The sequence below is a fragment of the Lynx canadensis genome, chromosome B4, assembly GCF_007474595.2.
Source record: "Lynx canadensis isolate LIC74 chromosome B4, mLynCan4.pri.v2, whole genome shotgun sequence".
NCBI lineage: Eukaryota > Metazoa > Chordata > Mammalia > Carnivora > Felidae > Lynx > Lynx canadensis.
In genome coordinates, this window is record NC_044309.1 from 101,006,115 (window position 1) to 101,027,412 (window position 21,298).

At 36.3% G+C, this 21,298-nt stretch overlaps 1 protein-coding gene across 3 annotated transcripts in view; it reads left to right on the forward strand.

Annotated features, from left to right (window-relative positions):
- NAV3 (neuron navigator 3) overlaps window positions 1-21,298 on the forward strand; it is a 596,222-nt gene that overhangs the window by 547,274 nt on the left and 27,650 nt on the right. For all 3 annotated transcript variants that reach the window (XM_030323286.1, XM_030323287.1, XM_032594013.1), the window contains 7 exons: window positions 1,291-1,402; window positions 8,073-8,194; window positions 9,902-10,074; window positions 11,697-11,850; window positions 13,058-13,232; window positions 18,146-18,243; window positions 21,001-21,096. In XM_030323286.1, coding sequence (XP_030179146.1) covers window positions 1,291-1,402; window positions 8,073-8,194; window positions 9,902-10,074; window positions 11,697-11,850; window positions 13,058-13,232; window positions 18,146-18,243; window positions 21,001-21,096 — 930 coding nt within the window. The remainder of the gene's footprint in view (window positions 1-1,290; window positions 1,403-8,072; window positions 8,195-9,901; window positions 10,075-11,696; window positions 11,851-13,057; window positions 13,233-18,145; window positions 18,244-21,000; window positions 21,097-21,298) is intronic.

Here is a 21,298-nt window from a genome sequence, read left to right on the forward strand (position 1 = left end):
GTATCTATTCCAAACTTGGATATCATTACAGTTAGCATTGCCCCCTTTTTTTTTAAGTGTCTAAGTTTCGAATAGTCTCTGGATGTTCTCATATCTGAAGCAGTTTCCTACAAAGGCAATGTTGTGATCTTACCTTTTTTTGTATATTCGGAAGACAGAGAGTAGGAATAAGCTACTGACTATGGAGGGAAGAACCCAAGCCTGATTCTTTGGATTTCTGCCAACGATGCTAGAGAAAATGATAAATGACAATTACATTACCTAGGAATTCTCCCTCTAAGAGGCTGACAAAAATTCTAATTTTTAGAGTTGCTATCACGGCCAAGAATTCTGGATACTCCTGGTTTGGGGGCTCCCGATGGAAATACTGCCAATGCTAGAAAAACACTCTACTTCATTTTGCAATGAGGCACATGTCTTCCTGATGCTGCCTCGTAGTCACTTGTGGTTAAATAATTCATTTAGATAACTGTGAAAGATCATATTTGTATGTTCTTTGAGACACATCTTAAAGTTACCCTAAAGTTACCCTAAGTTCAATAAGAAAACAGATGTTGTATAAAAACTTGGTTTGTAAGCTGCCTTTTTTTTTTTTCTTTTTGATGAACTATTATTTAAGGAATGTACATTGCATATATTTCTATTCACTTTAAAAAATTCCTGTGTTGTTTTGGCTTGGTAAAATTGAGGTCTCCATGCTAAAAATCTTACTGGATAAAAAGTAGCAGAATCTAAGACGACCATGATTTGCAAAGCAGAATTTAATAATATGATATTTAGTAGCAATGAGTTAGGGATGAGTACCTCTTTTTATACTTGGGTGTGAAGAATCAATTCCCCAAGTGCAAAATCAAAGAGACAAAATCTGAAGTCATTCATTCAGGGTTTCCGGCTGACAGTAAAATGCAGTCTGATTCACCAGTACAATCCTGATAGCTAACCCTGTGATGTAATCTGGTGGTATTCATAGGTTTGGTATAAAATGAACCATGTGACATCTTGCTTTGTGTTGAACTGTCCAGCTTTAGGTGCCACCCTTTGAAAGGAATAAAGACCATTCAGGTCACATTCATAAGAAAATAGCCAAGGCATTTTTTTGTTTTTATTCTCCTTTACATTTAACTAAATGAGAAGTTGTTAAATGCAACTTGACAAGGTTAGTCAGGCATCCAAATCTCAGGACGTTCGCACCACGTACAATTGAACCCAGTTGGTAGTGAATTATAAGCAAGGACATTTTACTTTTTTCTCTCTAGGTACTAAAACCTCTAAATTCTATTTGTTTCACAGGAGTCTGAACTTATAGAACTGAGAGAAACCATTGAAATGCTGAAGGCCCAGAACTCTGCTGCCCAGGCAGCTATTCAGGGAGCACTGAATGGTCCAGACCACCCTCCCAAAGGTATATTTAGAAGTATTGCCATTTTTCATTCAATGTAATGAATATCTATTTGATTCATTAGAGTGAAGCTGCTTTTACTCAGTGGCATTGTCCTTTATAAGGAATAAGTTGGTATTAAGGCAGTCAGAATCCCAGAATTTAAGAACAGTAGCTTTCCTCATCAAATAAATTTTTAATTAAGTTTAAGGAATTTGCTTCTATAGTAGGACACACCTTTCTCTCCATTTGGTTTGGTGAAAGTGGGGCTGGAGAGGTTGGCTAATACATTTATCTCTGACTTGAAGCAAAACAAACCCTGTAAAGACCATCAAAGTCTAGATCTGTAAAGAAAATAAATTAATTAATATGGTCAAATTCCAAGGAGAAGGTGTGTGGAACAGCTCCTTCTGGGTGGAGGCATTAAAAAGGGACACTTCCTATGAAAATGCTAAAAACAATAAGAAAAAGGACTAAAAGTTAGTCTACTTTTAATTATTACTATGCTTTGTCAGTTCTAAACAATAATAAGATAATCTCCTTTGCCATTACCCCCACCCCTTAGTTTCCCACTGTAGAAATGCTTTGTGTTAATGTCATGTCAGTTTTTTCTTTGCATAGGTTCTACTTATTCATGCCCTACCTCTTTTCAGTGGCATTCAACATGCTCAACTCTCCACCAGCTAAACAAATGCTTTTATAAATCTTGAATGCCCTATCATGTATGTTTCCATTTCCAGGGGAATTCTGGGAACATTTTATGGAATCTTTTAATGTCTCCAGCAGCCAGTCACACTTTGGACTCCTGGAGTGTGGCATCTCTTACCATCAACCCAAAAGGGTTCTCTCCAGGATCAATAATGATTTACACGACACGAAACCTAGTACCACATTTAAAATTCTTACTGTATTTAACATGCAGACCGCATTGTATACTGATGTCCATTCCATCCTAATTGACACATTAATTTCTTGTAATGTTTGTAATATTCACATTCTTAGTTTTTTCTCCTGCTGCTTTGAAATCTCTTTGAAAGTTTCTTTTGCAGGTTTACTCATTTGTATCGTTTTGTTGAATGCTGATATTTCTTAGAACCCAGTCCTAAACTCTCTTCCATTATGATTTTGTGCATTGTGATTCCCTTCTCCTATCTAAAAATCTATAAACTCATCTAATACTCTAGCTATAATTATCATTTATGCATTGATAACTGTCAAAAATATTTCTTCAGGCCAGGCTCATCTCTTGAGTTGCAGATCTATAAATCGAGCTGCATAAGAGAGAGCTCCACTTGGTTATCTTTGGATGTCTCTTTGTCATGTTAAATTCAACATCTCCAAATTTGAACTTGTCATCTTCCCTCTCAGACCTGCTTTGCCTTCAGTGTTCCTTGCCTCAGTAAGTGGCACCACCATTCTTCCATATAGCCAGCCATAAACCTAGATGTTCATTCATATATCCTCCTCTCCTTATTCATTAAATCACCAAGTTCTATTGATTCCACCCCTTAAATATCTCTTGGATGTGTTCCCTTTTCTCAGATCCTACTATTACCATCCCTTAATTTCTCTTCGTCATCTTTGTTCACTCAACAAATATATAATGATTATCAGTTATTTGCTAGACACTGGTCTAGACCTTATGCTTTGCTTTTTTGTCACATTGTATATTTCAGCTACCCTGACTTCTTCTAATTCTCTAAAAGTTTTTTGTATGTTCTGTTTATTTCTACTTAAAATTTTCTGCCTTGTGTGCTCAGCATAAAAACGTTTTGAGACCTAAGAGAGTTAGCCTAAATATGCCTCCTTGACCCTTAAAATTAATGAGGTCCCCTTGTAGTATGTTTCTGGAGATAACTGTAGTTCCTCTATCAAAATTTGCATTGTACTTTGGTGCCCTAATTTATGTAAGGTCTGCCTTTTCTAATTAATGGTAGGGTGGTATGTTTTCTCAATCCAAGTGACTGTGGGGGTGCTGTACACATAAAAGGGGTTTATTTGAATTTTAATTTAAGAAAATACAATTTTTGGTGTGCCTGGGTGGCTTAGTCCATTAAGCATCCAACTGTGGCTCAGGTCATGATCTCACAGTTCATGGGCTCGAGCCCTGCGTCAGGCTCTGTGCTGACAGCTGAGAGCCTGGAGCCTGCTTTGGATTCTGTGTCTCCCTCTCTCTCTCTGCTCCTCCTTTGCTCATACTCTGTTTCTCTTTCTTTCCTCAAAAATAAATAAATACTAAAAAAAAAATTTTAATAATAAAATTAAAAAATGCAATTTTTTAAATACTAGAATTCAAATTTTAGAAAAAAATTATAAAGTGAGAGATACTTAAATTGAAGGACAAACTAGTCCTCTAGGGGCTACTTCTGTTAGGAATTTAACAACTTTCCATGCGGGGGAGTTGATTTATATGCTACATGGAAAATTACTGCATATTTAAAGCTTATCTTAGAGCTATAATAAAGCAGCTTATGTTCTGAATCTTCATGTTGTAAATAGGTCCAGAGAAGGGATTGAAAAAGACTTAATCCTTTCTTTAACACAGTACAAGTCACTGAAGTAAAACTTTCTGGAAGGATTCCTTTTATCTTAGGCAACAAGTACCCTAATGTATCTACTGGAATTGAAAAAAGGAATTCCTCTGCTCACTAATGTGGGAGAGGTACATAAAATGAGTAAAATTATAAGTTAATATTCAAATTGGTCAAGAAAGATTAAAAAATATTTTTATAAGATTTAAAACTGACAAAAACAAATAATTATAAGTGTATATAGGATATTTATGTTTCAATAATATGTATTCAGTGAACACAAACTGATTCTTACTATCTTGACCATTGGCATCACATACAGAAAATAAAGTCTGTTGGACTGTTTATGTATCTTTCCATGGGTCATTATGGTGATTGTATAAGCTATAAGCTATAAACTTATAGTCTGAAATCATATTGAGATTTGGTTTTCGAGAGCTTTACACATTTATGTCAGGTAAATTTGTAACATGTAGTCTTACAATATATATTTGGAGTGAGGCAACTGTTTTATAGACAGGTCAAACTGAGACAAAATCACGTAATTAATGTAACTTTCTATTTTCTATGTGTTCATCCCATTTATTAACAGAGCCTGATAAATAATAGCAGTCTATAATAGAATAAATTTATTTATTCATGCACAAATGTTATCTGAGTAGCTGATATATACTAGTCGCTCTGTTAGATCTTGAAATACAAAGATAAAAAACAAAGCCCCCTACTCTCAAGGACTCACAGTACACTGCCACAAAAGGTTATAAATATGTCTCTGTGTAAATTTAATGATATAGAGATACATACATATAACCATATATGAAAGGTAAAATAATAGAAAATTTTACTTTTATTTTTCAAAATATACTTTTTTTAAGTCACTACCTCTGTATATAAACATAGAATAGTTTTTTCTTGAGATGTACCAATTTAACAAAACACGTAGTAAATTGCTATCAACAGTGAATACATTTTTAGGAATGTTAGGCAAACAGTTGTGCTGAATGAATAAGAATAATATTGCCCACAAGCACTTATCGATTGCCTACCATAAGCCATAGTGTGCACAAGGTCCTGGATATACAACGGTAAACAAAACAGATATAATCTTTGTCTCCATTAAACATTTACACTTGGGGCACCTGAATGGCTCCATCAGATGGGCGTCTGACTTCAGCTCAGGTCATGATCTCACGGTTTGTGAGTTTGAGCCCCACATCCGGCTCTCTGCTATCAGAGCAGTCTGCTTTGGATCCTGTTTCCCTCTCTCTCTGCCCCTACCCCACTCTCTCTCTCAAAAATAAACATTAAAAAAAATAAACTTTAAATCTTGTGGGAGAGCGGAAAATTAGCAATTGTTGTGATCATAGGTATAGTTGAATATGCATGGCAAAACAGTTATAAGTTAAAAAATGGACAAGAATTAGTGCTATAGAAAGCAAGGGTAGCAGGGATCCTACTGGAGGTGCATAGTCAGGAAAGGCCTTTCCCAGATAGCAACATTTAAGGGGAGATCCAAGGAACAATTATCAATGTATATGGCAAATATTGAAAGAGGAGTATTCCAGAAGAGTCTTGAGATAGAAAACAGACTATTGCCTTTATGGAGCTGATACAATGAGCAGAGGTAAAATAAGAAGAACCAGGTTAGAGAGACAATTACTGACCAGATTACTGAGGGACTTTTAGGCCATTTTTAAGAGTTGAAATATTTTCTTTCTTCTTAAAATGGTAATCTACTAAAAAGTCTGAAGTAAGGGAGTGATGATGACATTTTCCTTTTAAAGATTTCTCTAGCTACTGTTTACAGAATGGTTTGAACTTGGACAGCTCTTCTTGCTGTAAAGCAGAGAAGCGTTAGTAATAGCTTCAGCTGGGGCATCGGTGGTAAGAAGGGTGGGAAGTGGGAATGAATGGATGAACAAACACATAACTGAAATACAGACTTTTAAAATAAGCTTCTCCGTTCGTTCATAAGGTTCACATCCATTTGGTCAACCGTTCTTTTCCAAGCTCTATAGTGTCACATGTACTGAATCAAATACTTACAAACACTAGCAAGAAATTGTTAGAGATGAATAAAATAAATTCCTTTCATTCCATGATATTACTGAAATTTGCTTTTCAGTATAATGAATTCGGTTCATAATATTTCAACAAGTATGTTTTATGCCCAGATTCTCTCTTTATTCTTTATTGGTGAATGCATTCATAACTGAAGATAAATAATACCTACAAGGACTACTTTTGACCTATGATTATAAGAATTTACCTCTCTTCTCAAATTATGAAGGTTAATCAAAGCCAAATACAATTTATTAATACTGGATATAATAAAAACTCTTGAGTACCTTAACATCCAGTACCATTGCTTTAGTTGTGAAAGTCAATTACTAGGAAAAAACCTAAAAAATAATGTATCTTGATCACAAAAGCTTATAGCCAAGCACAGCAGAAATGTAAGATACAAATAAGTACCAACATATTCTTCTTTTCTTTATTCATACAACTTCTAGTATTAGTTGATTAAAAGATACTATAAATGCCTTAAGTTGCGACATTGGTAATGTTTGGGGCATGTAAACACATCATTATATTTTAAAGCACTTTTAAGAGGCCACAATCTACAGAGTCTGAAAAATAGTTTTATTTTTGGTTCCTATAAAATTTGTTAGCATATTTAATATCTTAAGGGGAAAAAGTTGAGGTATATGTTGATATATATGTATATGACTAAGGATGGAGATATGTATACATAATATTACATACCCACACACATGTTCACTGATTATATGTTTTAAAAGGAACCAGTTATAGTTCCATTGTCATGGGGCATTGTACTGTTAAATACATCTGTCAACTGGAAAGCTTTGATTTTATACTATTGTTTCTATGGAAACTTTTTGAAAGCTATATAGTGATTTCTGACATAAGTTCTACTGAAATTTTTTGCTCGGCTAGTCTGCGTTGATGCCAATTAAATATAATAATAGATTTGACCTTAAAGTAGACTGGGCCTTAAAAGTAATTTTATGAATTGGTAGTGTCTCCGCTAACACTTAATATTAGTTCACTGTAAGCAGTAAGTAAAATTACTTATTTAACTCTCAGTAAAATTTCAATTTCAACAACTGTAAATTAATCTTATAGGCTGATTTTATGGAGTAAGTGGATATCTTCAAAATGTGAATAAATGTCAAAAGTTTTTTTTTCAAATCGTCTTGTGTGACTAGAGAAGCACTACATGCTTTGTAGAAGCATGGCAAGCCCGTATCACGTGGCAGTTAGCACGACAGACATTACAATCTGTCCAGGTCTCGGCTTGGCTCTACTGTGTTTCAGCTCTGTAACTCTGGTCAAATGCTTTTTAGTAATTAAACTCATTTCAACACTTTGCTTTAAGAATGAAATTAAATAATCCCGGGTCAGAGTCAACACAGAGTAAAAGCTAGGTTTGTTATTACCTGTGGTTATTATTACTGTCACCATTACTATTCCACGTCATGGGCAGGGATTATGATGCGTTGTCTTAAATATGTGCTCCATTTAGTGTATACATGTCATCTACCCAGATTCTCTCTTGAGCGTCTTCCCCCCACTGACTCTTTGACCTCGGTCAGGTTACTTCTTTGCACTTCAATTTCCTCATCTGTGAATTGAAGTGCTTAAATGACTTCCAAGGTTTGTTTTGGCTCTATCATGGTATGATTCTATGAAATGGAAAATTAATATACTTGGCTTCGGTAGCTGTATCCAAAGCACTAATATTAAAAAGACACAATTAATTCTCATGCAGTTATGAGTTTCCATTTACTCCATGGGAGTAATCATTTGGAATAAATCACTTGGAAGATCTGTTTGATCCAGGTATTCAGTGGAAATCAGTAGCATAGCATTTCATTTTTGGGTAAAAACTCGGAACTCATTAAACCACCAATGCTACAGACTTATATGAGATGTTCAATGAATCTTAATGAAGATAACGCATTTAATTAAAGCAAATAAGGTTGTATTTTATTACACTTAAAAACCAAAGCTGCCCTGAAACGATTTGCACAAAGCCGTGTTGACTTTTATTAGCAGACTTCCTCTCAGGAAGCCTAATGGTCTTATTTGTTCCCAGTGAAAGTGTATGAGCTAATGTGATATTGTCTATCTGTTGCTAGATCTCCGTATCAGAAGACAACATTCCTCTGAAAGTGTTTCTAGTATCAACAGTGCCACAAGCCATTCCAGCATTGGTAGTGGTAATGATGCTGACTCCAAGAAAAAGAAAAAGAAAAACTGGGTAAGTAAGCCACGGTCATTTCATCTCATTCAGAAGCATATTATTGCACAATGAGTCAGGTTTTTGTTTTTGTTTTTTCCTTATGAGATTTAGGAATCTGTAGCGGTTTACAACGACTGTCATTCAGGTAACTGGCCCCTTGAATGCCGGACTCGTCACCAAAATTAGGGTGGCATGGTACTGAAGTCAGGACCAGGCTTGGGTTTGAATCCCCACTCTGCCACTTACTACTGGGACCATAGGCAGGCTCCTTCACCCTTTGAGGGGGCCTACATTTTTCCCATCTGTAACAATAGGATCATCAACACTGACTTTATAGAGTTGTTGTAAGGAAAAATAAGATAACGTCTGTTAGTAAATGACAGGGCAGGGATTTATCGTGGAGGAGAGAAAGAAGGAGAGATTGTGGGAGTGGTGGTGGTGGTGGTGGTGGTGGTGGTGGTGGTGATGGTGATGGTACTGATGGTGGGGCTGGGGGAAGAGGAGAAGAAATAGATTGTAAAAGTAGGGAGAGAAGAAACCTTGACGGTCTTCGCACCTCTCACTTCAACAGGGCTTATAGTGTAAATAAAGCTTCGCCTCAAGAGAAATGAACTACATGAGTGTCTGCTTTCTATCTTTTTTTTACCAAGAGAATATAGCAGAAACAGAGAAATGCTTCAACAGAGCACTGCCTTACATTTGCTAGAGATTTAATTTATGATAGCACAAAGCATTTGCTAAAAAAACAGAGAAGATGCTATCACAGCAAAATGTTTAAAAACCACGAAGTAAAGGGTTTCTTTGAATGCCATGAAACAAAGGTCGATTTTTGAAACAAGTACAACTCTTGATGAAATCCAAAACGTTAAACCATCAGAGGATTTTACTGGAGTGCCTACTATAAATAATGAAAGAAATATTTTTTTTGTTTAAAAAAATGTTTATACAGGTAATATTTTAAAATACTGATCAGCCTTCCTTCCCTTGATTTGTAATTCCACACTCTTTCATGTTTCTGCAAGGTGAACTCTAGAGGAAGTGAGGTGAATATAAACCGTGGACAATTTGGCATGCATCTATAAAAAATACCCTACCTTGGCATGAATGCTATTCATTTTGGCAGTAGGCTTTTTATACCTTTTAAAAACAGATTACCTTGTATGTCTTTTCTTTGTGTCTTTTCATTTTAATCTCAAATTTTCAAGAGAAGAGGTAAAACCATTTTCTGAATAGCGCTGTAGGGGATACCAATTCTGGTTTTGAATAGTACGGGAATTGAAAAATTTGAATAGAAAATCACAATTAATGAAGTGTTAGGTGAATTTGATTTCATTTTGCTTTTTAAGTTTATACTGTCAGCAGGACATGACTTGATTGTAGCGCTAAAGTGGCCATTTAAAACAAATTGCCTTGAAGAGAGAAGCATTGGGAGTGGAGATCCCTTCAAGGTACTTAGTTTTAAATGAGTGCTCTGACAGCCATGCCCTTGACCTTGCACTATTTGAAAAGCCTTCCGTGTTTGCGCTGCGCTGGATTAATATAAGAATAAGACAAACCACAAAACATGGTATTTTTTTCTAGAGATACCGTGCTGCAACTCTTAATCCTCTGCTTGTACATACTGACCCCAGGCAGTGGCTAGGATAGCATCTGCAAACTAACGCCCCAAAGCAAAATTTGCCAAGTGCAAATAGACAAGAAAGGTAATTTCTGTCCTCTTTGCAGCTGCGAAGCTCATTCAAACAAGCCTTTGGGAAGAAAAAGTCCACCAAGCCTCCTTCCTCACATTCGGACATTGAAGAGCTTACAGACTCATCCCTTCCAGCATCCCCTAAATTGCCCCATAATGCAGGTGACTGTGGGTCCGCGTCCATGAAGCCCTCACAATCCGCCTCAGCGTAAGTCACTCCGTCGGCAGGATGCTGAAGTATTTTTCAAAAGCAACTTCGGGCCAAGCCCATGTTTGTGTTCTAAATGCAGTCCGGTTGTACTTTCACAGCGGCAACACCATCTGTGCCGATCGTTTTCAGATCTTCCTTAGAACTATGGACAGCATTTGTTTCTCCTTTGCTTTTCACATATTAGAACTGGCATGTTTTTGAAGTTCATTCTCCACTTTTATGAGTCATTTGTTCTCACTTCTTTTCACTTGCGTTTGTCCGTGTATCTGTCTCACTGTGCATTCAATGCAGGTCACCCCTTGTCTGGCCACCAAAGAAACGGCAAAATGGCCCTGTGATCTACAAGCATAGATCCCGGTAAAATGGCGTGTGATGCATGAAATTTGCAAAGACCCAGATTCTAACCTAAGCAGCGTCTGCTTTTGCTCTTTCTAAAACCACTCACATGCATTTCAATGATAAAAACCTCTGGCTTTCTCTTTTTGAAGTCAAAGCTGTTTTCCTAAAACCAAGCTGTAATCCATTTGTCTTTAATTCCACGAGATAATCTAGCATAGCATTTTTATCGTTGCTCACTGTTTGTTGTTACAAGAATGAATGAAACCTTTGGATGTAGAACATGTACTCGGATGTGGTGATTCCTTGTTTTAGATACTATTTCAATCAAATTTTCTTGACTGTGACTAGCAGAGAACTCTCACGTAGCACAGAGCCACTAGTAGGACCATTTAAGACATTTGTAGATCCTAGATAATTCCATCACGTGTATAGGAAGGAGGAACATAACACTATCATTTTGGTAAGCAACAAACAAAGCAAAAATGTAGTCCTCGCATTTTAAATGGAAGAGATACCAGTTAATATAAAACAAGTTCTTTCACCATATTTCCTGCAAAACTGCCCACAAGACAACAATAACAAAATAATAAGGAAATAATGTATATGACTTTTAGGTAGCCCTCGACTAGCCTGCTTGCATGGGTTGAAACCTGTGATTTAGCTTCATTAGTCCCATCTCCTAAATCAGCTGAGCCTACCAGGAGGGTTGTATAACCCTCCTCCATGAGTTAAATATCCAAAACTAATCTCTCTGATTTATTTTCTACAATATCTATATTGGATTTTCATGGTAACTCGAAGACATTGTTGTGGCAAATAATGTTATTCTTCGGTGGTTTACAAAAAAAAAAAGAAAAATCAATGTTTTAAGAATATCATAACTGCTTTAAAAAAAGAATGTTTCATAAGCTGCAAATAGAGATTTAAGTCCCTTGAACAATGGTAGAATGAAATGGTGTCATACTATGACTCCACAGCCCCATGAATATGAGCAACAAGGGAATTTTGAAGATTACTTGGTATTCAGTAATAATGGATTGTTTTTAAAGTTCAGAAAATAGGAAGAAAGGATTAAAGGAAAAAGCTACTGTTTTCAGTTTTGAACCTGTGAATGTGTTGCCGTTTGTAAAACTCTTTCTCCTTCTCTTTAGGTGTTGCTGGTAGCAAATAACTTCTGTAGCTGCTGGATAATATTGCAGCTCAGCCTTAAAAGAAGCACTGCTTTTCCGAATCCTCCGGCTTTCTCCTACCGCTGATTTTGTGTTTGTTTCCTTCTTCAGGATCTGTGAATGCACGGAGGCTGAGGCAGAGATAATTCTGCAGCTGAAGAGCGAGCTCAGAGAAAAGGAATTAAAATTAACAGATATCCGACTGGAGGCCCTCAGCTCTGCTCATCACCTTGACCAGATCCGAGAAGCCATGAACCGGATGCAGGTCAGTGCTGAAACACCTTCAAGGAACAAAGAGGAGAGATTTAAAATATTGTTTATTTTCCACTCTTGGTTATTATAAAAACAAATCTCACTTTTAAACCCACTGTGGAAACACAGTCTGTTTATTCAGTCTTTGCACCTCATTTCTTAATACTGAATGGAGCATTTTGTCAAATCCAAGGCTGGAATGAGGAGTACAGACTGGCCAGTTGCACTCAAGGGCCATTCAAGACACGTGTACTAGTGATTGGATTCACTTGAGGGCCGAGTTTTTAAAGGAACCACTACAACCCTTGTGTCTACACTTTTCCACGATTTGCCTTTGTGTTGGTTTTTTTTTTCCGTTCTTTTGACATCTGACTTTCAATTACTTTTACCTATTTTCTATTGGGAAAAAAACATAATGAGGAAACTACAGAAATTTAACACAAGCCTTCTAAATATGCAAAGTAACAGTGGTGTGGAAGGCCATCTGTAAAAGTAAAGCTTTTGTATTTTGGGGAAGCATCTGAAGGCTAATTTCAGAACCAGGCTGGGCTCAGACTAAGTTTTCATTTTATTATTGTAAACCGGTCATCACTCCGTACCACAGTTGACTGAAATAAGAAAAACTCACTGCTGAGCAGATTTATCTGCTACCATATGTATTCATCAAAAGGTTCTTGTTGTTTTTATGAGCTTAGTGCTCCATTTTGAAGGAACAACAACTTTTCAGATGTTGGCTGGAATTCTGCAGTAATGTTAAGTCACCTTATTGATACTGTTTCTGTTTTGCTCTGGTTGTCGACTCTACGTGAGTTCAGACTATTACAAATGACGTTATTTACCTGTGAGATTTAACAATGCATTTAAAATGAGAAATTTTGCAAACTCTTCAAATATATGACTCTTGATTCAAATGGGACCAAGTCCTAGAAGACCCCTCAAATATATGATACATTCAAAAAGTACTTCTATAAATTCTAAGGGTTAGTGCGTCTATATTCGTGAATACATGAATCTATGTATGTAAGAAACAGAGACTAGGTTAATAATTTACCTTCTTTGGAAGAAAATCCTGTTTTCATAATCTATATTTGTTTACTTAACATATCACCACATGCTTTATTTAATAAACAAAATAATTACCTCTGATGAAAGAGTCGGTGCCATTTTCTCACACAAACTGGCCGGATTTTGTTTTCCTGTATTTTCCGTCTCCACAACAGAATGAAATTGAAATACTGAAGGCCGAAAATGACCGCCTGAAGGCAGAAACTGGTCACGCAGCTAAGCCTGCTCGTCCACCGTCAGAGTCCTCAAGTAGTTCGTCCTCCTCATCTTCACGCCAGTCACTGGGACTTTCTCTGAACAACCTGAATATCACAGAGTCTGTTACCTCAGGTAATTTTGTGCACACACCTGCCTGAATGACATCATGCCTATGATTTCATGAGGGGAGAGGGGGCTGGCATTGGAGAATCGTGCCCACCGCTGTTCTTAAACTCACTCTCCTAAACATGTTAGCACTCTGAATTCTCAGAAATAGTCCTATTCTTCTCCTAAAAATGTATTCTACTCTGTTATACTTTTAAAAGAATATGCTCTGTGAAAGAGTGACAGACGTAAGACATAATGGTTTCCATATCATTTTAAAAAATTACTTGTGCTTGAGAAATACTTCCTTGGTGATTACAAACACAATAAAGAAATGATATTCTCAGTGGTGATCGTTAGTATTTATGAATATAATGCTAATAATCCCACACAGTCGTACAGTATTTTAAGTGTACAAAGCCCATTTACGAGTGCATCAGGACCTGTTCCTAAATTTGACCAGATGATTGTGCATGACGTTACCTGGACAGAACATAATGCTAGTACATCACAGTTCTATTAAGTTTTCAACAAATGTAAAGAATTCACTGGATTCTGTTATTGTGTGCAGCGGTACTAATGATGGAACCAGGGTACAGTTTTACTTCATTGCAAATAGAATCATATGACATAATGTTGTCTCCGTATCTGATGAACTATCATTTATAAAGTATAGAGCAGTGAATCATTTTATGTACATAAGATTTAGTTTAGGAAAGAGTTACATGAAGATCTGTGGTAATTGCAAAGCATAGCCACCAGATGACGCTTGGAAACCAATGATATGCATGTTCCTGGATAACTTTGGATTCCATTATACAACTATATAGTTCTTCCCGGCTTGCCTTAAATTACACTAAAATAGAGATGAAGAAAAGAAACAGAGATACAGCATGCTGATATTGATGAAAATTTGTAATAAGTCATACCTCTTCTAAAAAGTCAGAATGTTAACAATTCTGTTACATCTGCTGTTCATAATGTAAAATGAAGGGCTTAAATATATAACTTGCTTTCTTCTTAGAAGAGGCAAGTGGCAACTAAAAGACAAGTAGGAACTCCCTGAAATTCAGGAAAACACTGTATATAACATTTGGCAGGTATTGGGGGAGGGAAATGAATTCTGAGACTAAGCATCAAGTAAAACCAATGTTAGTAGCCAAGAAGAAACAGAGAGAAGTCATAATTAAACGAACTTAAAAATCATTCAGCGGAATCAAACTATGGGACTATGGTCGTAACTTGAATGTGTAAATTGTCTGTAAGGTGTCATCATCCACACTCTTCAAAAGATGCCAACAAAGAAAAAAAAATAAAAACTTAAATGTATAGATTCTGGTGGCCCTGAGCAAAATCCTATATGTTGTCCGTGATGAGCCTAACAGAGAAGTCAAAGTAGGGTCCACAGCCAAAGGCAGTCAGTGTCTGTGTCCTCGCTGGACTCCTTAAGGAAAGACGAGCAAGGGCTGGTACCTTACACGATGGCTTAATGGCAGGATTTCACTGCTTGTTATGTGATATTGTTTTATCTCATGGAAATACAGTAAAGTTTAAAGGAGGCACAGTTAGTACTAAAGATAGTTTAGAAACAGAAGCCTTCTAAAAATGAAACTAAAAATTCATGTCTAGGAAAAAGTAAAACTCATAAAGATAAATATAAAATATAATAAAATTTATAATCTCTGTATTCATCAGCCTGAAATTACTGATGTCCGTGAATCAGAATTTGGGGCGAATGTTTTGAGGGGGTTTCAAAGATGTACTTTTTAAGTATACATTTTATCTTTAGTTCTATATTATTTTATTTCCTTAATCATTTTTCATTAGTGATAATTGTATCTGAATTTAAAAAAAAACATTAAATCACATGACTAGGGTACTGTTTTCATTGTCCTCACTCTTGTTTAGTGGATTCAGAATTAGAAATCAAAAATGCCTTTATGCTGTGGCTTTTTAACAAAAAAAAAAAAAATTTCTAGGCTTCATGATTAATTTTTTTTAAAAAAGGAGAGAAGTAGGCAGGAGAGTGGATAATTGACAAACTTTCATTTCCTGAAATATAACTACACATTCCATACATCTAGTAAAGACATAAATTTGAAAATACTTCATTTTTTTTTGTCATAACTTCATTGGATTGTAACCAAAATGGCAGATCTTTTTATTCTTCCTTAAAATATTGACAGAGAACCATAACTTATTTTCCATTAAGGAAACCCCACAGAGAACCCTTACCTCAAATTTGCTGGTTTTCATTTTTTTCTTGGAGTTGTTTCTTCAGGTGATCATCCTATCGATATGGTGAGGACAGGAGGGGACACGGAGTGAGTCAGGATGTACTCCTCCCACTGTGCGGAGAAGGGATTACAGTGAACACCTGCACAAAGTGAATAGTGGTTACAACAGCTGGCGGTATTAAACACTGGGGAGACAGTGTTGTAAAAGCATTATCTCTTATGGTCTCAGTAACCCTATGAAGTAAGGGCTGTTTGAGCCCCATTTTACAGATGACGAAACCAACACTTAGGAAAGAAACTATAATGATTTGTTCGAGATCATGCAACTAGTAAGATGTAGAGTTAATATTTGAACCCAGGTCTGGATGAATCCAGTATCTGACCTTTTAACTCCCATACTCTTTTCCTTTAAGTAGCCGTATGAGAAGCCAAGGACAGTCATTCATTCATTTACTGGTTGACATGTACGTCACTGCCTTCAGGAAGAATTTCACAGTTCTGGCAGTTTTTTGTTTTTTTGTTTTTTTTTTTTTATTAACATTTTTATTTATTTTTGGGACAGAGAGAGACAGAGCATGAACAGGGGAGGGGCAGAGAGAGAGGGAGACACAGAATCGGAAACAGGCTCCAGGCTCCGAGCCATCAGCCCAGAGCCCGACGCGGGGCTCGAACTCACGGACCGCGAGATCGTGACCTGGCTGAAGTCGGACGCTTAACCGACTGCGCCACCCAGGCGCCCCAGTTCTGGCAGTTTTTAAGAGTGAGCATAAAGTGAAATGAGAAACATGCTCCAAGACAAACTTGGGCAGAGAAGTAGATCAGAAATCAGGTTAAATACCTTGATGTGGAGTACTAGGCCACTCATGATCTGGCCCTTAGCTACCTCCACATCATTCCGTACTAGTCCCCCCAACCCCTTGATCTCCACCCTCCTACCACCCAAACCCTTGAACACACACACCTCTTTCATCGAAGGTTTTGCATCTGTTCTTGTTTTCTGGACCTCTTTTCCTTGGTCTTTACTTGCATAGCACTTCTCAGCCACCTGGTCTTATAGAACCTCCCCATGGAAGCCTTCCAGGATGCCCTATCTGTGTAGAGCAGCCTCCCTTCAGTTACTCTATTTCACTGCCTCATGCCTTTATTTCTGGCACTTAACACATGCCAAAAGAGCAAGAAATTCATTTTCCTTCTCACCTTTTCACCTGAATGGGTATTCCTTCCCAATACCCAGCACAGTTCCTGGTATCTTTTAGGCTTAAGAAGTATTTTTGAATATTTATGAACATTTAGAACTAATTGAGCAAAGTACTAAAGAGATAGATAATTTGGTCATGGGATACCAGAAATTTACATGCATGCAGCCAACATAAGCCACTCTAAACTTCTAAGAAAAAGAGCAAGAAGATTAAATGACACTTAAAAAAGGGTTTTATTTTTGACTGAGATAAGCAAAAAAGTAAGAGATTGTGAGGATGTTGATCTGGCAAAAGAATTGAATTTCCAGTAGGGAGATTGTCTTTCATATTTTAAAAATTTTTGGCAAAAATATCCATTTTCCTCAAAATCTGTGGATTTTTTTATTGTTATGATCTTAAGGCATTTTTTTTACTCTTTGTGAAATGACATATTCTTAATTATTAAGATAATAGAACCATTCTATTTTCAAAAACTATTTGATTAAATTATTGTTTCTCTGCGAGTACATTCACAGCCCTTCTCTCTATAAATTTAGTCACAGTAATTGACTCCCCTTGTCACCAGGCTCATGTGCTCTTTAGCACGTAACTGAGTTCCTTTTTGCACAAAGCACTATCTTCATATTAAACATGGCTCTATAATAACATTATCCTCAAAGCCATATTAAATGTGGCTCTATAATAACATATATGTGGGATAGTTGACGTTAATAATTATCCAAATTGGATGTTAATCTCATATGGTATAGTTTGAAAATTAATCTTCAATTATATTTAAAGGCTGGTGCTTGCAGGTTAGCTAGCTTTATCAGGCTTCTGTAAGTCTTAGCTGATTACTAGAAATACTGTTTTGGTTTTAAAACCATAAGCATAAACGGTACAGGAGAGTGATAATTAATATACTTCTATAGGGAAGTATAATGCTGTGGTTGAAATTCAGTAACAGTACCTAATAATTATAGATATAAGGTAAGCAGTAATATAGCTGGATATATGCCAAATGCTTGGCAATAATTTTAGTTGACACCCAATCTCAGCACCTTAGCTTTCATAAATTACATGGGTATTGAGCTTGGATATTTTAGGTTGGATGGAAAAACCAAATGGCTTTTCAGTGTGTCACAGTTGCAATGATGGTAACTGAATATTACCCAGGTATTACTCAGACGTGTGTGCAATAGGAAAAGAAACCCTTCATTTCCCCATCTGAGGGCAATGGCCCAGCATGTGAGTGAAGATCTTTGGAAGCAGAAATAAATTCTTAGACTGAACCTTCAGCCCAACCACAGTAATTCATCTTCTTGAAAGCTGAGATTTTTCAAACCAGTTTGGCTAGAATGGGAAGCAAAAAGGCCATATATTCCTACTGATAGATATAAAACTGTGAGGGAGAAAACAATGATAGTAAACAATTCCAAGCCAATATGACTCTATTGTGTGTGTGTGTGTGTGTGTGTGTGTGTGTGTGCGCACGTGTTTACTTACTTCTTTGAAAATTTGGTAGATATTTTGCTCGACGATGCTGGTGATACAACTGGACACAAAGATGGCCGCAGTGTGAAAATTATAGTCTCCATAAGCAAGGGCTACGGCCGAGCAAAGGTATGTTTTTAATCTTAAATTCTAAATATTCCTAAAGGATGAACATGACCATGAATCAAATGTATCTTATATTGGATATTTGTCCTGGTAAATATGCTATCAGCAGTATGTATCTTGTCATTCACTTAATATGTCATAAAAGTATGAAAGTTAGGGACTCAAAAGAAATTACATCATTATATAGGTAGAAATATGTCTCAATATCTCATGTTCATTCACTGATGACAATAGTGGTTGTCAACCACTCTCATTTCTATAGCTTCAGAAAAGAATCATTATTTTCTTTGACATAAACATCTTGTCTAACATTCTTTTGGTATCATCTGTAAAATACAGGGGATATTTATGATGTGTAGTAACACGTTACCAGGGTTGTCAATATAGTTTTTGTACAAAGAAGAGACTATATGCTAGATGAACATTCTAGACACTAGAAAGATGTATTTACTGAACTTAGTATGAAAATTCTATTGATGCTACCTATGTGTCATTTATAAGCAAAGTCTTAGAAGATAAGGCAAATATTTTAATTTTTCTGGAATCAATTATTGCTATCAAATTGACAATGTCCTTGTGACTCAAGTCTTTTTTGAAAACTATAAATATTATTTCAAGTTGAGTTTGTAGTCGAGTGGCCAAAAATACAAATCTGCAAGTATCTGAATTTGTTCCCATCAAACAGAAAAACAGAAAAGTCCTTTGGAATTTTAAAATAGTTGAAATATTGAAGTTTAAAAAGTAAGATAGCACTTGTGAATTTTTACACTGAGAAATATTCCAAGAATTCCAATGCCATAAACTTTCTTCTTGAGCTGTAGATTTTTGCTTGATTTTCCCAAGTGGGTCTTCATGTGAAAGATTCTAATAGTCTCAGTGAAGCTTAAGCTATCTCTAATTTGAAAGCAGCTACTTACAAAGCATTGTATGAACACATTTGTTTTGACTGGGTTATAATACTACTAGAAAGCAAGTTTTCTATTTTAACATAATTCTAAAAGGCAATGTTTTTGAACATTGAAAGGAATTGTTTTAGTCTTCTTGGGCTGCCATAACAAAATACCATAGACTGGCTGTATTACAGATCAAAAATTTATTTTCACACCATGGTAAAGTCCAAGACCAAGGGGCTAGCTAATTTGGTTTCTAGTGAGGACTCTTTCATTGCGTTGCAGATAGCCATCTCTCAATATGTCTTCACATGTCTTTTCCTCAGTGTGTGTACTTGGGGAGAGGGAAAGTTGGGTGTCTCCCTCTCCCCACCCCCCGCCACTTATGAGGTCACTAATGCCATCATGAGAGCGCCATTCTACTGACTTAACCTGATTACCTCCTAACGGCTTCATTTCCAAATATCACACAGGATTGTGTCTTTAACATGTGGATTTGGGAAAGACACAAACACTCAGTCCATAAGAGTAGTAAAAAAAAAAAAAAAAAATCACAATGGTTTGTTGTGAATTTCTTAACCTTTTCTGAAAAAGGTATTGACTTCTAACTTGGATTATATCTAAATAGTGGTAATAATCATTTACCCTTATAGAGGCAAATGTTATAGATGAAGAAATCAAGGCCTCTTGATGAGATGGCTAGGTGACTTACCTAAAGTCACATTTCTTAAGTGAGGTGGTAGATATTGTGCATTGTAGAATCCTTATCTTCTAATATCTGATTCAGTTGTTATTCTACCACCTCTTGAGGATAATACAGTCAGTGACTAGAACCAAGATTGTAACATAGCAACTAGCTAATTATATCTACTGGAGTCATGATCACTATTTTATGTAACCATTTCCAGTCATCATAAAAGAGGCTCCACTCAGACTATAAATCTCAAATTGCTTATTTGTCCAATATATGTAAAAAGTCCTCAAAATCCCATCCCACAAAAAAAGATAATAGGGGCGCCTGGGTGGCTCAGTCAATTGAGTGTCCGACTTAGGCTCAGGTCATGATCTCACCGTCTATGAGTTTGAGCCCCGCATCGGGCTCTGTGCTGACAGCTCAGAGTCTGGAGCCTGCTTCGGATTCTGTGTCTCCCTCTCTCTCTGCCCCTCCCCTGCTCGTGTTCTGTCTCTCTCTCTGTCAAAAATAAATACACATTAAAATTTTTTTTTCGAAAGAAGATACTAAATTTGGGACCATTCTTTGCTCGATAAAATGGCTCCTGTAGGATCCCTGACATGTTCTTGTAGTAAATTTTTTGATAAATTCAAAGTGGAAACTGTTTTGTAAATATGTGAAGGCCATGCTACTGTGGATAACTTAGTTTTAAAAGCTGGATTTGATATCATCTAAATCAATACATGAAAACAACCTGAATTTTAGACTTAACAAAGATCAGGCCACAAAATTAGTAGGAGGAAGTTGTAGGTCTTATATGAAATAGTTCTCTTGCCTCTCGATCACCATTTCCCTTCTACCAAGCTGCATCTACTCAAGAATGCACCCACTGCATTAAAGCAAAAGACTATTTTCCCTATTACCAAACAGGTCATGAATTAGTTTTCCATACCACTTTATCTCATCTCTTTCTTTCTTGTTTTTGTTACTATTGATGTTACTTTGTTTGTTTGTTTAGTTAGTTTGTTGGGATGTGTTTTATTTTATATAATATACCATGCAGGTCTGTTACAATAAGACCTATAGGCTTAATAAACATTTTAGTCCTTAGTAGTAGTACATTAATATGTTTTAGTAGGAAATGTAGTAATAAGACATATGACTGGGTTTTATTCGGTTCTTTTTGTTCTTATTTAGGAACAGAAGTCTCAGGCCTATTTGATAGGATCCATTGGTGTTAGTGGAAAAACCAAGTGGGATGTCTTAGATGGTGTAATCAGACGTCTCTTTAAGGTAAGTTGTACAAAATTTCCTGATACTAAGTTTCACATCTGTTTTATTTTACATGCTTTCCTTAGCTTTAATAACGTGGACTTTGCTTTTCCTACCTCCCTTTCAAATAGTAAGGAAAGCTTTCTCGTTGTGCTGTGTGATATTAATAATTCTTATTGCCTATTTCAAAAATCTTGACAGCTAGCTTCATATCCCCAGGAGT